The sequence below is a fragment of the Coregonus clupeaformis genome, chromosome 10, assembly GCF_020615455.1.
Source record: "Coregonus clupeaformis isolate EN_2021a chromosome 10, ASM2061545v1, whole genome shotgun sequence".
In the NCBI taxonomy this organism is placed as follows: domain Eukaryota; kingdom Metazoa; phylum Chordata; class Actinopteri; order Salmoniformes; family Salmonidae; genus Coregonus; species Coregonus clupeaformis.
In genome coordinates this window covers 36118634-36135984 of record NC_059201.1, presented here as the reverse complement: position 1 = coordinate 36135984, position 17351 = coordinate 36118634, and the positions used below count along the sequence as shown (strand labels likewise).

The window sequence follows — 17351 nt, the reverse complement described above, 5'->3', positions numbered from 1 at the left end:
TTTGACAGGTGAAATGAAAAACGCAATCTTTATCTCCTAACGTATTGCACAAGTTGACTGCAGGTATTTACTTAAAGTAGCCACAAATATTAAAATGTACAAAATAAATTATAAGAAATAGTTTAGACTGTATTGAAAAACCATCCCGTGGCTATTTCCAAGTACCCTGGTATACTCTCTCTCTCTATATATATGGTATACCGCCCAAGCCTACTCTATACATACATACAGTTTCCACATGAATCAAACTTCACCTGGTATTATTTGACTCTGAGTAGGCTGCCCTTTCCACTAGATGAGGCTCGGAGGAAGGCTACCTGAGGTTAAGTGTGTGTGTGTGTGTGTGTGTGTGTGTGTGTGCAGTGAGTGCAGAGACCCAGTGTTGCTGTCTAACCTGATGTCCTGGTGTGTGTCTCCTCTCCTCCAGGTTGCAGCCAACACCCCCATTATGTACTCTCAGGAACTCTTCCAGCTCGCCCAGTATCTGCAGGTATGTAAGGAACAGCAGTGACACCTACTGGCCACACACTGCTACTGCATGTCACTGTGCTCTTTATTTACATTTACATGTTAGTCATTTTAGCAGATGCTCTTATCCAGAGCCACTTACAGGAGCAATTAGGCTTAAGTGCCTTGCTCAAGGGCACATCGACAGATTTTTCACCTAGTCGGCTCGGGGATTAGAACCAGCGACCTTTCGGTTACTGGCACTATGCTCTTAACCACTAAGCTACCTGCCGCCCCTTACTGCTTAATTTTGTTCTGCCCCCCCGACTATCCGCTCAAATAAAATAAAAATCGGCCCACGGCTGAATCTAGTGGATGATCCCTGGGCTACAACCACTAACCCTGGGAGAATTGGCCACATTTGGAGAGTGGTGGTATGAAGACACTGCTGGCCAATCAAATCAAAGAGCAGTTTGTGGTAGTAGCTTATAGAGTGGACCGTGTTACATCTCCCCTTCATAGTCCAATGCATAGCAGAACACACACCAGGGTTGGGCTCAATTCTGTTGGTTTTCTATTGAATTGTAATTGACTTCCTGAATTGAAAAACTGAATTGACCCCAACACGCACAGTTTATCTGCCTACTGGTGGAAATGTAATAAAATAGGCCTACCTGATTATTTCTTATCCCAGCCTACAGCTGTCTGTCTGCCTGCGCTCACAGGGAAACTCTGATACAATGTTGCAGGTTTACTAGCCAGAGCTTCAGGACAGACAGTTAATAGTTGATACAATGTTGCAGGTTTACTAGCCAGAGCTTCAGGACAGACAGTTAATAGTTGATACAATGTTGCAGGTTTACTAGCCAGAGCTTCAGGACAGACAGTTAATAGTTGATACAATGTTGCAGGTTAACTAGCCAGAGCTTCAGGACAGACGGTTAATAGTTGATACAATGTTGCAGGTTTACTAGCCAGAGCTTCAGGACAGACGGTTAATAGTTGATACAATGTTGCAGGTTAACTAGCCAGAGCTTCAGGACAGACAGTTAATAGTTGATACAATGTTGCAGGTTAACTAGCCAGAGCTTCAGGACAGACAGTTAATAGTTGATACAATGTTGCAGGTTTACTAGCCAGAGCTTCAGGACAGACGGTTAATAGTTGATACAATGTTGCAGGTTAACTAGCCAGAGCTTCAGGACAGACAGTTAATAGTTGATACAATGTTGCAGGTTTACTAGCCAGAGCTTCAGGACAGACAGTTAATAGTTGATACAATGTTGCAGGTTAACTAGCCAGAGCTTCAGGACAGACGGTTAATAGTTGATACAATGTTGCAGGTTTACTAGCCAGAGCTTCAGGACAGACGGTTAATAGTTGATACAATGTTGCAGGTTTACTAGCCAGAGCTTCAGGACAGACAGTTAATAGTTGATACAATGTTGCAGGTTAAATAGCCAGAGCTTCAGGACAGACAGTTAATAGTTGATACAATGTTGCAGGTTTACTAGCCAGAGCTTCAGGACAGACAGTTAATAGTTGATACAATGTTGCAGGTTAACTAGCCAGAGCTTCAGGACAGACAGTTAATAGTTGATACAATGTTGCAGGTTTACTAGCCAGAGCTTCAGGACAGACAGTTAATAGTTGATACAATGTTGCAGGTTAACTAGCCAGAGCTTCAGGACAGACAGTTAATAGTTGATACAATGTTGCAGGTTTACTAGCCAGAGCTTCAGGACAGACGGTTAATAGTTGATACAATGTTGCAGGTTAACTAGCCAGAGCTTCAGGACAGACAGTTAATAGTTGATACAATGTTGCAGGTTAACTAGCCAGAGCTTCAGGACAGACGGTTAATAGTTGATACAATGTTGCAGGTTAACTAGCCAGAGCTTCAGGACAGACAGTTAATAGTTGATACAATGTTGCAGGTTTACTAGCCAGAGCTTCAGGACAGACAGTTAATAGTTGATACAATGTTGCAGGTTTACTAGCCAGAGCTTCAGGACAGACAGTTAATAGTTGATACAATGTTGCAGGTTAACTAGCCAGAGCTTCAGGACAGACAGTTAGTAGTTGATACAATGTTGCAGGTTAACTAGCCAGAGCTTCAGGACAGACAGTTAATAGTTGATACAATGTTGCAGGTTAACTAGCCAGAGCTTCAGGACAGACGGTTAATAGTTGATACAATGTTGCAGGTTTACTAGCCAGAGCTTCAGGACAGACGGTTAATAGTTGATACAATGTTGCAGGTTAACTAGCCAGAGCTTCAGGACAGACAGTTAATAGTTGATACAATGTTGCAGGTTAACTAGCCAGAGCTTCAGGACAGACAGTTAATAGTTGATACAATGTTGCAGGTTTACTAGCCAGAGCTTCAGGACAGACGGTTAATAGTTGATACAATGTTGCAGGTTTACTAGCCAGAGCTTCAGGACAGACAGTTAATAGTTGATACAATGTTGCAGGTTAACTAGCCAGAGCTTCAGGACAGACGGTTAATAGTTGATACAATGTTGCAGGTTAACTAGCCAGAGCTTCAGGACAGACAGTTAATAGTTGATACAATGTTGCAGGTTTACTAGCCAGAGCTTCAGGACAGACAGTTAATAGTTGATACAATGTTGCAGGTTTACTAGCCAGAGCTTCAGGACAGACAGTTAATAGTTGATACAATGTTGCAGGTTAACTAGCCAGAGCTTCAGGACAGGCAGTTAGTAGTTGATACAATGTTGCAGGTTAACTAGCCAGAGCTTCAGGACAGACAGTTAATAGTTGATACAATGTTGCAGGTTAACTAGCCAGAGCTTCAGGACAGACAGTTAATAGTTGATACAATGTTGCAGGTTAACTAGCCAGAGCTTCAGGACAGACGGTTAATAGTTGATACAATGTTGCAGGTTAACTAGCCAGAGCTTCAGGACAGACAGTTAATAGTTGATACAATGTTGCAGGTTTACTAGCCAGAGCTTCAGGACAGACAGTTAATAGTTGATACAATGTTGCAGGTTTACTAGCCAGAGCTTCAGGACAGACAGTTAATAGTTGATACAATGTTGCAGGTTAACTAGCCAGAGCTTCAGGACAGACAGTTAATAGTTGATACAATGTTGCAGGTTTACTAGCCAGAGCTTCAGGACAGACAGTTAATAGTTGATACAATGTTGCAGGTTTACTAGCCAGAGCTTCAGGACAGACAGTTAATAGTTGATACAATGTTGCAGGTTTACTAGCCAGAGCTTCAGGACAGACCGTTAATAGTTGATACAATGTTGCAGGTTAACTAGCCAGAGCTTCAGGACAGACAGTTAATAGTTGATACAATGTTGCAGGTTTACTAGCCAGAGCTTCAGGACAGACAGTTAATAGTTGATACAATGTTGCAGGTTTACTAGCCAGAGCTTCAGGACAGACAGTTAATAGTTGATACAATGTTGCAGGTTAACTAGCCAGAGCTTCCAGGACAGACAGTTAATAGTTGATACAATGTTGCAGGTTTACTAGCCAGAGCTTCAGGACAGACAGTTAATAGTTGATACAATGTTGCAGGTTAACTAGCCAGAGCTTCAGGACAGACAGTTAATAGTTGATACAATGTTGCAGGTTTACTAGCCAGAGCTTCAGGACAGACAGTTAATAGTTGATACAATGTTGCAGGTTAACTAGCCAGAGCTTCAGGACAGACAGTTAATAGTTGATACAATGTTGCAGGTTTACTAGCCAGAGCTTCAGGACAGACAGTTAATAGTTGATACAATGTTGCAGGTTTACTAGCCAGAGCTTCAGGACAGACAGTTAATAGTTGATACAATGTTGCAGGTTTACTAGCCAGAGCTTCAGGACAGACGGTTAATAGTTGATACAATGTTGCAGGTTAACTAGCCAGAGCTTCAGGACAGACAGTTAATAGTTGATACAATGTTGCAGGTTTACTAGCCAGAGCTTCCAGGACAGACAGTTAATAGTTGATACAATGTTGCAGGTTTACTAGCCAGAGCTTCAGGACAGACAGTTAATAGTTGATACAATGTTGCAGGTTAACTAGCCAGAGCTTCAGGACAGACAGTTAATAGTTGATACAATGTTGCAGGTTTACTAGCCAGAGCTTCAGGACAGACAGTTAATAGTTGATACAATGTTGCAGGTTAACTAGCCAGAGCTTCAGGACAGACAGTTAATAGTTGATACAATGTTGCAGGTTAACTAGCCAGAGCTTCAGGACAGACAGTTAATAGTTGATACAATGTTGCAGGTTTACTAGCCAGAGCTTCAGGACAGACAGTTAATAGTTGATACAATGTTGCAGGTTTACTAGCCAGAGCTTCAGGACAGACAGTTAATAGTTGATACAATGTTGCAGGTTAACTAGCCAGAGCTTCAGGACAGACAGTTAATAGTTGATACAATGTTGCAGGTTTACTAGCCAGAGCTTCAGGACAGACAGTTAGTAGTTGATACAATGTTGCAGGTTTACTAGCCAGAGCTTCAGGACAGACAGTTAATAGTTGATACAATGTTGCAGGTTAACTAGCCAGAGCTTCAGGACAGACAGTTAATAGTTGATACAATGTTGCAGGTTTACTAGCCAGAGCTTCAGGACAGACAGTTAATAGTTGATACAATGTTGCAGGTTTACTAGCCAGAGCTTCAGGACAGACAGTTAATAGTTGATACAATGTTGCAGGTTTACTAGCCAGAGCTTCAGGACAGACAGTTAATAGTTGATACAATGTTGCAGGTTAACTAGCCAGAGCTTCAGGACAGACAGTTAATAGTTGATACAATGTTGCAGGTTAACTAGCCAGAGCTTCAGGACAGACAGTTAATAGTTGATACAATGTTGCAGGTTAACTAGCCAGAGCTTCAGGACAGGCAGTTAATAGTTGATACAATGTTGCAGGTTTACTAGCCAGAGCTTCAGGACAGACAGTTAATAGTTGATACAATGTTGCAGGTTAACTAGCCAGAGCTTCCAGGACAGACAGTTAATAGTTGATACAATGTTGCAGGTTAACTAGCCAGAGCTTCAGGACAGACAGTTAATAGTTGATACAATGTTGCAGGTTAACTAGCCAGAGCTTCAGGACAGACAGTTAATAGTTGATACAATGTTGCAGGTTTACTAGCCAGAGCTTCAGGACAGACAGTTAATAGTTGATACAATGTTGCAGGTTAACTAGCCAGAGCTTCAGGACAGACAGTTAATAGTTGATACAATGTTGCAGGTTAACTAGCCAGAGCTTCAGGACAGACAGTTAATAGTTGATACAATGTTGCAGGTTAACTAGCCAGAGCTTCAGGACAGACAGTTAATAGTTGATACAATGTTGCAGGTTTACTAGCCAGAGCTTCAGGACAGACAGTTAATAGTTGATACAATGTTGCAGGTTAACTAGCCAGAGCTTCAGGACAGACAGTTAATAGTTGATACAATGTTGCAGGTTAACTAGCCAGAGCTTCAGGACAGACAGTTAATAGTTGATACAATGTTGCAGGTTAACTAGCCAGAGCTTCAGGACAGACAGTTAATAGTTGATACAATGTTGCAGGTTAACTAGCCAGAGCTTCAGGACAGACAGTTAATAGTTGATACAATGTTGCAGGTTAACTAGCCAGAGCTTCAGGACAGACAGTTAATAGTTGATACAATGTTGCAGGTTTACTAGCCAGAGCTTCAGGACAGACGGTTAATAGTTGATACAATGTTGCAGGTTTACTAGCCAGAGCTTCAGGACAGACAGTTAATAGTTGATACAATGTTGCAGGTTAACTAGCCAGAGCTTCAGGACAGACAGTTAATAGTTGATACAATGTTGCAGGTTTACTAGCCAGAGCTTCAGGACAGACAGTTAATAGTTGATACAATGTTGCAGGTTAACTAGCCAGAGCTTCAGGACAGACAGTTAATAGTTGATACAATGTTGCAGGTTAACTAGCCAGAGCTTCAGGACAGACAGTTAATAGTTGATACAATGTTGCAGGTTTACTAGCCAGAGCTTCAGGACAGACGGTTAATAGTTGATACAATGTTGCAGGTTAACTAGCCAGAGCTTCAGGACAGACAGTTAATAGTTGATACAATGTTGCAGGTTAACTAGCCAGAGCTTCAGGACAGACAGTTAATAGTTGATACAATGTTGCAGGTTTACTAGCCAGAGCTTCAGGACAGACAGTTAATAGTTGATACAATGTTGCAGGTTTACTAGCCAGAGCTTCAGGACAGACAGTTAATAGTTGATACAATGTTGCAGGTTTACTAGCCAGAGCTTCAGGACAGACAGTTAGTAGTTGATACAATGTTGCAGGTTAACTAGCCAGAGCTTCAGGACAGACAGTTAATAGTTGATACAATGTTGCAGGTTAACTAGCCAGAGCTTCAGGACAGACAGTTAATAGTTGATACAATGTTGCAGGTTAACTAGCCAGAGCTTCAGGACAGGCAGTTAATAGTTGATACAATGTTGCAGGTTTACTAGCCAGAGCTTCAGGACAGACAGTTAATAGTTGATACAATGTTGCAGGTTTACTAGCCAGAGCTTCAGGACAGACAGTTAATAGTTGATACAATGTTGCAGGTTTACTAGCCAGAGCTTCAGGACAGACAGTTAATAGTTGATACAATGTTGCAGGTTAACTAGCCAGAGCTTCAGGACAGACAGTTAATAGTTGATACAATGTTGCAAGTTCCTTGCAGACAGGCCATGCGTAGCCAATGGGATTTATAGGATATTCATTTTTATCAAGATATTTTCTACCTGAAGGCTATACCTACTTTTACATATTGGCAATAGTACTTCTTAGGTTTATCATTTTAATTTAGATTTGGATAGAATTTTGATTAACCACATGACAATGATTTTGACATATGAAGATGTTATTTATAAATGAAATGAAACTGTTCCAAGAAACTTGTGCATATGAAAATCATAACTGGCAGGAAGATCAGTAGAAAACTTGGCTCTCCAAATGGAAAAGGTTGCCGAACGCTAGTGTAGCCTACTACCGGAAGGACGGGAGGAGGAGGGGGGGTCGCGGTCCGGAACAGGGTTTTTTACTTCTGGTTAGGCATCTTGATCTCTGGCTCCCTCTTTAGTAATGTGTGTCTTCATTTTTAGTCACAGTGCTTAAAGCATCAGACAAGTTCAGTAGATGGATGTCTGACGAAAGATACAGCTTGATCCCTGTATATAACCCTGTATATGTTATGTTTCCTCATTGTTATTCGTTATTCACTGTGTATTTATTTATGTGCATTTCACCATTAGTGTACACACCTGTTGTTGTTTACAAAGCATATGACAAATAACATTTGATTTGATTTGAGCTCTGCATTCAGTTGCTTGTGCTGAGTGCTAATGTCGCTTTCTCTTTCCCATCTCTCGCCCCGCTCCTCTCCCCCCTCTCTCTCTCCCCCCTCTCTCTCTCCCCCCTCTCTCTCTCCCCCCCTCTCTCTCCCCCTCTCTCTCTCTCCCCCCCTCTCTCTCTCTTCCCCCTCTCTCTCCCCCTCTCTCTCTCTCCCCCCCTCTCTCTCTCTCTCTCTCCCCCCCTCTCTCTCTCTCTCTCTCCCCCCCTCTCTCTCTCTCTCTCTCTCCCCCTCTCTCTCTCTCCCCCCTCTCTCTCTCCCTCTCCCCCTCTCTCTCTCCCCCCTCCCCCTCTCTCTCTCCCCCTCTCTCCCCCCTCTCTCTCCCCCCTCTCTCTCCCCCTCTCTCTCTCTCCCTCTCTCCCCTCTCTCTCCCTCTCTCTCCCCCCTTCTCTCTCCCCCTCTCTCTTGCTCTCCCCCTCCCTCCCCCTCTCTCTTGCTCTCCCCCCTCCCTCCCCCCTCTCTCTCTCTCTCCTCTCTCTCCCCTCTCTCTCCCCCTCTCTCTCTCCCCCTCTCTCTCTTGCTCTCCCCCCTCCCTCCCCCCTCTCTCTCTCTCCCCCTCTCTCCCCCCCTCTCTCTCTCTCCCCCCTCTCTCTCTTGCTCTCCCCCCTCCCTCCCCCCTCTCCTCTCCCCCCACCAGGAGGCCCTACACAGGGAGCAGATGTTGGAGCAGAAGTTGGCAACGCTGCAACGCCTACTGACCACCACACAGGAGGCTTCAGAGAGCAGCTGGCAGGTAGAGATACACTATACACTACCTAGTGCACACTACCACCCTAACCCTACTAACCACCACACAGGAGGCTTCAGAGAGCAGCAGGCAGGTAGAGATACACTATACACTACCTAGTGCACACTACCACCCTAACCCTACTAACCACCACACAGGAGGCTTCAGAGAGCAGCTGGCAGGTAGAGATACACTATACACTACCTAGTGCACACTACCACCCTAACCCTACTAACCACCACACAGGAGGCTTCAGAGAGCAGCAGGCAGGTAGAGATACACTATACACTACCTAGTGCACACTACCACCCTAACCCTACTAACCACCACACAGGAGGCTTCAGAGAGCAGCTGGCAGGTAGAGATACACTATACACTACCTAGTGCACACTACCACCCTAACCCTACTAACCACCACACAGGAGGCTTCAGAGAGCAGCTGGCAGGTAGTTACTACACTATACACTACCTAGTGCACACTACCACCCTAACCCTACTAACCACCACACAGGAGGCTTCAGAGAGCAGCTGGCAGGTAGTTACTACACTATACACTACCTAGTGCACACTACCACCCTAACCCTACTAACCACCACACAGGAGGCTTCAGAGAGCAGCTGGCAGGTAGAGATACACAAATCTAAAGTATTTTGACGTTTTATTGACAGATATAGGTTTGAAAAGTAGAAAATGGGGAGATGAATTAACTAACAGATGAATTAGAGGGATGCAGCACAGGAAGTTGGTGGAATGGGATTGAACCACTGCCTCCAGGGCCAATATGTGGTCCTGGGTATCTAGCACTAGACCCTGTGTTCTAACCAGCCTTCACAACTACTGAACCTACAACACGTATGATCGGGTTCTGCCATGTAAAGACCTTTTACAACACGTATGATCGGTTTCTGCCATGTAAAGACCTTTTACAACACGTATGATCGGTTTCTGCCATGTAAAGACCTTTTACAACACGTATGATCGGTTTCTGCCATGTAAAGACCTTTTACAACACGTATGATCGGGTTCTGCCATGTAAAGACCTTTTACAACACGTATGATCGGGTTCTGCCACGTAAAGACCTTTTACAACACGTATGATCGGTTTCTGCCACGTAAAGACCTTTTACAACACGTATGATCGGTTTCTGCCATGTAAAGGCCTTTTACAACACGTATGATCGGGTTCTGCCATGTAAAGACCTTTTACAACACGTATGATCGGGTTCTGCCATGTAAAGACCTTTTACAACACGTATGATCGGGTTCTGCCATGTAAAGACCTTTTACAACACGTATGATCGGGTTCTGCCATGTAAAGACCTTTTACAACACGTATGATCGGTTTCTGCCATGTAAAGACCTTTTACAACACGTATGATCGGGTTCTGCCATGTAAAGACCTTTTACAACACGTATGATCGGGTTCTGCCATGTAAAGACCTTTTACAACACGTATGATCGGGTTCTGCCATGTAAAGACCTTTTACAACACGTATGATCGGTTTCTGCCATGTAAAGACCTTTTACAACACGTATGATCGGGTTCTGCCATGTAAAGACCTTTTACAACACGTATGATCGGGTTCTGCCATGTAAAGACCTTTTACAACACGTATGATCGGGTTCTGCCATGTAAAGACCTTTTACAACACGTATGATCGGGTTCTGCCATGTAAAGACCTTTTACAACACGTATGATCGGGTTCTGCCATGTAAAGACCTTTTACAACACGTATGATCGGGTTCTGCCATGTAAAGACCTTTTACAACACGTATGATCGGTTTCTGCCATGTAAAGACCTTTTACAACACGTATGATCGGGTTCTGCCATGTAAAGACCTTTTACAACACGTATGATCGGGTTCTGCCATGTAAAGACCTTTTACAACACGTATGATCGGGTTCTGCCATGTAAAGACCTTTTACAACACGTATGATCGGTTTCTGCCATGTAAAGACCTTTTACAACACGTATGATCGGGTTCTGCCATGTAAAGACCTTTTACAACACGTATGACCGGTTTCTGCCATGTAAAGACCTTTTACAACACGTATGATCGGGTTCTGCCATGTAAAGACCTTTTACAACACGTATGATCGGTTTCTGCCATGTAAAGACCTTTACAACACGTATGATCGGGTTCTGCCATGTAAAGACCTTTTACAACACGTATGATCGGGTTCTGCCATGTAAAGACCTTTTACAACACGTATGATCGGGTTCTGCCATGTAAAGACCTTTTACAACACGTATGATCGGGTTCTGCCATGTAAAGACCTTTTACAACACGTATGATCGGGTTCTGCCATGTAAAGACCTTTTACAACACGTATGATCGGGTTCTGCCATGTAAAGACCTTTTACAACACGTATGATCGGTTTCTGCCATGTAAAGACCTTTTACAACACGTATGATCGGGTTCTGCCATGTAAAGACCTTTTACAACACGTATGATCGGGTTCTGCCATGTAAAGACCTTTTACAACACGTATGATCGGGTTCTGCCATGTAAAGACCTTTTACAACACGTATGATCGGTTTCTGCCATGTAAAGACATTTTACAACACGTATGATCGGGTTCTGCCATGTAAAGACCTTTTACAACACGTATGATCGGTTTCTGCCATGTAAAGACCTTTTACAACACGTATGATCGGGTTCTGCCATGTAAAGACCTTTTACAACACGTATGATCGGGTTCTGCCATGTAAAGACCTTTTACAACACGTATGATCGGTTTCTGCCATGTAAAGACCTTTTACAACACGTATGATCGGTTTCTGCCATGTAAATACCTTTTACAACACGTATGATCGGGTTCTGCCATGTAAAGACCTTTTACAACACGTATGATCGGGTTCTGCCATGTAAAGACCTTTTACAACACGTATGATCGGGTTCTGCCATGTAAAGACCTTTACAACACGTATGATCGGGTTCTGCCATGTAAAGACCTTTTACAACACGTATGATCGGGTTCTGCCATGTAAAGACCTTTTACAACACGTATGATCGGTTTCTGCCATGTAAAGACCTTTTACAACACGTATGATCGGGTTCTGCCATGTAAAGACCTTTTACAACACGTATGATCGGGTTCTGCCATGTAAAGACCTTTTACAACACGTATGATCGGGTTCTGCCATGTAAAGACCTTTTACAACACGTATGATCGGGTTCTGCCATGTAAAGACCTTTTACAACACGTATGATCGGGTTCTGCCATGTAAAGACCTTTTACAACACGTATGATCGGGTTCTGCCATGTAAAGACCTTTTACAACACGTATGATCGGGTTCTGCCATGTAAAGACCTTTACAACACGTATGATCGGGTTCTGCCATGTAAAGACCTTTTACAACACGTATGATCGGGTTCTGCCATGTAAAGACCTTTTACAACACGTATGATCGGGTTCTGCCATGTAAAGACCTTTTACAACACGTATGATCGGTTTCTGCCATGTAAAGACCTTTTACAACACGTATGATCGGTTTCTGCCATGTAAAGACCTTTTACAACACGTATGATCGGTTTCTGCCATGTAAAGACCTTTTACAACACGTATGATCGGGTTCTGCCATGTAAAGACCTTTTACAACACGTATGATCGGGTTCTGCCATGTAAAGACCTTTTACAACACGTATGATCGGGTTCTGCCATGTAAAGACCTTTTACAACACGTATGATCGGTTTCTGCCATGTAAAGACCTTTACAACACGTATGATCGGGTTCTGCCATGTAAAGACCTTTTACAACACGTATGATCGGTTTCTGCCATGTAAAGACCTTTTACAACACGTATGATCGGGTTCTGCCATGTAAAGACCTTTTACAACACGTATGATCGGGTTCTGCCATGTAAAGACCTTTTACTGCTTTGTAAAAGGCAGTTGCATTTCTTTACACAGAGGAGAGCAGGATTTGCGTGAATTTGTACGTCCCGTGTAATGGAAGTGGTAACGATGAGTAGACTTCCTCTATTGTTTTCTGACACGTCTAAATCCTCTTGGCCTTTCTGGCATGTCCATGGTATCGTATCGGGACAATTAAACCAAAGGATTTCCTAGGTTTCCTTTCCTTGATTTTGGGGCTTGCCAGAGTGATGCTAAAGTGAGTGACTATCGTCTCGTCAGTCAGTGTAGCCTACCGATTCGCATCAGTGAGAAAGCCGTTCATTTGGCTCCCTATTTTGCATAGGCTACTGGTAGACTTTTTGATTATCTGCAGATGAATTATGAAAACATGCTATGAAGATGGTGAATAATCACTGCAGGAACAACAGGTAGTGGAGAGCCTCGTTCTGGTCCAGATATGATCATTAGGGTCCTCACAGAATCCACACATTAAAACGGAATTCAACAATATAAAAAAAATCTATTGACCTTAGTAGGGAATCAACTAAATCTATTGACCTTAGTAGGGAATCAACTAAATCTATTGACCTTAGTAGGGAATCAACTAAATCTATTGACTTTAGTAGGGAATCAACTAAATCTATTGACCTTAGTAGGGAATCAACTAAATCTATTGACCTTAGTAGGGAATCAACTAAATCTATTGACCTTAGTAGGGAATCAACTAAATCTATTGACTTTAGTAGGGAATCAACTAAATCTATTGACCTTAGTAGGGAATCAACTAAATCTATTGACCTTAGTAGGGAATCAACTAAATCTATTGACCTTAGTAGGGAATCAACTGAATGTATTGGAAATTAATTAATTAGCCCAAGTTTATCATAAGACATGACCAGAATGCATCAGTGATTTAGTGTTTTCCTGCAACTTTCTGAAGAGTGGATGAGAATGCCCCCGTCTGTGTGTGGTGCTCATGTCTACCACTTTGTGTAGCCGTTAGCGATGATGCTAATGAAAACAGTCTGCTGGTAGAGGGAAAGGCTTTCCCAAAAACCTTCTCAATTAAATGTTAACGACGAAGAAGCCTGTGCTAACCTGGCAGAATGATATCGTGATTATTTTCATCAATCCAGTGTTATTTGTTTTGCTTACTTTACCGTCACATGTGCGCTACAACAGCCTCTTGCTTGGTGTGGACTAGGTGTGGACTAGGTGTGGGCTAGGTGTGGGCTAGGTGTGGACTAGGTGTGGACTTGAATTTTTGTAGTTTTTCTATAAAAATTGGGTTTTGACAGTGAAAACCTGAAAAGAATGGGGAAAAACAGAAACCTGCAAAAACAAAATGGAGAAAACGGAATTTGGGAAAGAACAGAAAACATACCAGATTTATAGAGCCCTTTATAATGGTCATTTCAAATGAATTTAGGCTATGTAAAATCAGAAAGATATAATACTTGAGACTGATATAATTTAATCTTTAATTTAATTGATTTTCAGATAATCTGTTTTTTTTTACTTCATTTGTCTGTTTTAATCAAATATGTAATTTGAAGAACAAACATTAATATCAATCATCATAGGCAATTCATATCTTGCAGTAAAACTGCAGTAAAACTGTAAATAATACTTTAAAGGTCCAGTGCAGCTGACAGGTGTATGAAATCGAGCACGCAGCCATGCAATCTCCATAGACAAACATTGGCAGTAGAATGGCCTTACTGAAGAGCTCAGTGACTTTCAGCGTGGCACCGTCAAGGATGCCACCTTTCCAACAAGACAGTAAGTCAAATTCCTGCTCTGCTAGAGTTGCCCCAGTCAACTGTAAGTTACATTTTAGTCATTTAGCAGACGCTCTTATCCAGAGCGACTTACAGTTAATGAGTGCATACATTATTTTTTGTATTTTTCATACTGGCCCCCCGTGGGAATCAAACCCACAACCCTGGCATTGCAAACGCCATGCTCTACCAACTGAGCTACATCCCTGCCGGCCATTCCCTCCCCTACCCTGGACGACGCTGAGCCAATTGTGCGCCGCCCCATGGGTCTCCCGGTCGCGGCCGGCTACGACAGAGCCTGGATTCGAACCAGGATCTCTAGTGGCACAGCTAGCACTGCGATGCAGTGCCTTAGACCACTGCGCCACTCGGGAGGTAAGTGCTGTTATTGTGAAGTGGAAATGTCTAGGAGCAACAACGGCTCAGCCACGAAGTGGTAGGCCACACAAGCTCACAGAACGGGACCGCTTAAACGCGTAAAAATCATCAGTTGCAACACTCACTACCGAGTTCCAAACTGCCTCTGGAACGAGCAGTGGAAACTCATTCTCTGGAGTGACGAATCACGCTTCACCATCTGTCAGTCCGACGATGCCAGGAGAACGCTACCTGCTCGAATGCTTAGTGCCAACTGTAAAGTTTGGAGGACTATTAATGGTCTGGGGCTGTTTTTCATGGTTCGGGCTAGGCCCCTTAGTTCCAGTGAAGGGAAATCTTAACGCTACAGCATGAAATGACATAGACGATTCTATGCTTCCAACTTTGTGGCAACAGTTTGGGGAAGGCCCTTTCCTGTTTCAACATGACAATGCCCCTGTGCACAAAGCGAGGTCCATACGGAAATGGTTTGTCGATTGGTGTGGAAGAACTTGACTGGCCTGCACAGAGCCCTGACCTCAACCCCATCGAACACCTTTGGGATGAATTAGAACGCCGACTGCGAGCCAGGCCTAATCGCCCAACATCAGTGCCCGACCTCACTAATGCTCTTGTGGCTGACTGGAAGCAAGTCCCCACAGCAATGTTCCAACATCTAGTGGAAAGCCTTCCCAGAAGAGTGGAGGCTGTTATAGCAGCAAAGAGGGGACCAACTCCATATTAATGCCCATGATTTTGGAATGAGATGTTTGACGAGCAGGTGTCCACATACTTTTGGTCATGTAGTGTATATAAAACACAGGAAAATCACATCTTTGACTGCACTGGGCCTTTAATCTCGAGAAAACAGGTTAAAGGTTTAATGTTCTCTTACATAGTCCTGATCATATAGACCGAGACAATGTCCAAACAACTAATACACTGAATTCACTCATCAGTCATTTTAAATTATAAAGTCATGTCTTTCTACACAATACCACAACTATTTTTTTCCAATCTGGAAACTCTGAAAAAGTATGAAATAATTTCTCTATGTATTTCGGATGGAATCAAGACATTATAATTAGAACCCGACGCTAGCCAGCCCCGCCTGCCTGGCTCCTTTTTCTATTTGGCTGTTGTTTATTTGGCTGGCTACTCTATGTACTTGTGGTAAACAGTGTTTCTGGTTATGTCTGGTTACCTGTGTCTCTCTCTGCTAGGCTCTGATCGATGAGGACCGGCTTCTCTCCAGACTAGAGGTGATGGGCAGCCAGCTGCAGACCTACTCTAAAGTAAGATCATTTAAAATAAGACAATATATACTGAACCAAAATATAACACGCAACATGTAAAGTGTTGGTCCCATGTTTTCATGAGCTGAAAATAAATAATCCCAGAAATGTTTCAGATGCACAAAAAGCTTTTTTTCTCTCAAATGTTGTGCACAAATTTGTTTTGTTTACATCCCTGTTAGTGAGCATTTCTCCTTTGCCAAGATAATCCATCCACCTGACAGGTGTGGCATATTAAGAAGCTGATTACACAGCATGATCATTACACAGAGCCTATGCCCTCCCAGGCCCCCCATGGCTGCGCCCCTACCCAGTTATGTGAAATCCATAGATTAGGGCCTAATTAATTAATTTAATTTGACGGATTTCCTTATATGAACTGTAACTCAGTAAAACCTTTGAAAATTGTTGCTTTTATATTTTGGTTCAGTGCATTTGGAAAGGTATTCAGACCCCTTTAATTTTTTACACATTTTGTTATGTTACAGCCTTACCTAAAATTGATGATTAAAAAAATTAATAATCAATATACACACAATATCCCATAATGACAAAACAAAAACATGTTTTTAGAAATGTTTGCACATTTATTCAAGATAAAAAATGGAAATGTCACATTTACATAAGTATTCAGACCCTTTACTCAGTACTTTGTTGAAGCACCTTTGGCAGCGATTACAGCCTCAAGTCTTCTTGGGTATGACTCTACAAGCTTGGCACACCTGTATTTGGTGAGTTTCTCCCATTCTTCTCTGCAGATCCTCTCAAGCTCTGTCAGGTTGGATGGGGAGCGTCTCTGCACAGCTATTTTCAGGTCCCTCCAGAGATGTTCGATTGGGTTCAAGTCTGGGCTCTGGCTGGGCCACTCAAGGACATTCAGAGACTTGTCCCGAAGCCTCTCCTGCGTTGTCTTGGCTGTGTGCTTCGGGTCGTTGTCCTGTTGGAAGGTGAACCTTCGCTCCAGTCTGAGGTCCTGAGCGCTCTGGAGCAGGTTTTCATTAAGGATCTCTCTGTACTGCTTCATTCATCTTTCCCTCGATCCTGACTAGTCTCCCAGACCCTGCCACTGAAAAACATCCCCACAGCATGATGCTGCCACCACCATGCTTCACCGTAGGGGTGGTGCCAGGTTTCCTCCAGATGTGACGCTTGGCATTCAGGCCGAAGAGTTTAATCTTGGTTTCATCAGACCAGAGAATCTTGTTTCTCATGGTCTGAGAGTATTTTAGGTGCCTTTTGGCAAACTCCAAGCGGGCTGTTGTGCTTTTTACTGAGGTGTGGCTTCCGTCTGGCCACTCTACCATAAAGGCCTGATTTGGTGGAGTGCTGCAGAGATGGTTGTCCTTCTGGAAGGTTTTCCCATCTCCACAGAGGAACTCTGGAGCTCTGTCAGAGTGACCATGCTGCAGAAATGTTTTGGTACCCTTCCCCAGATCTGTGTCTCGACACAATCTTGTCTCGGAGCTCTACGGACAATTCCTTCGACCTCATGGCTTGGTTTTTGCTCT

At 43.2% G+C, this 17351-nt stretch overlaps 1 protein-coding gene across 3 annotated transcripts in view; it reads left to right on the top strand.

Annotated features, from left to right (window-relative positions):
* Positions 1–17351, top strand: part of LOC121575383 (sarcolemmal membrane-associated protein-like) — a 209358-nt gene that overhangs the window by 93774 nt on the left and 98233 nt on the right. For all 3 annotated transcript variants that reach the window (XM_041888450.2, XM_041888448.2, XM_041888449.2), the window contains exons 5-7: positions 428–490; positions 8457–8552; positions 15772–15843. In XM_041888450.2, coding sequence (XP_041744384.1) covers positions 428–490; positions 8457–8552; positions 15772–15843 — 231 coding nt within the window. The remainder of the gene's footprint in view (positions 1–427; positions 491–8456; positions 8553–15771; positions 15844–17351) is intronic.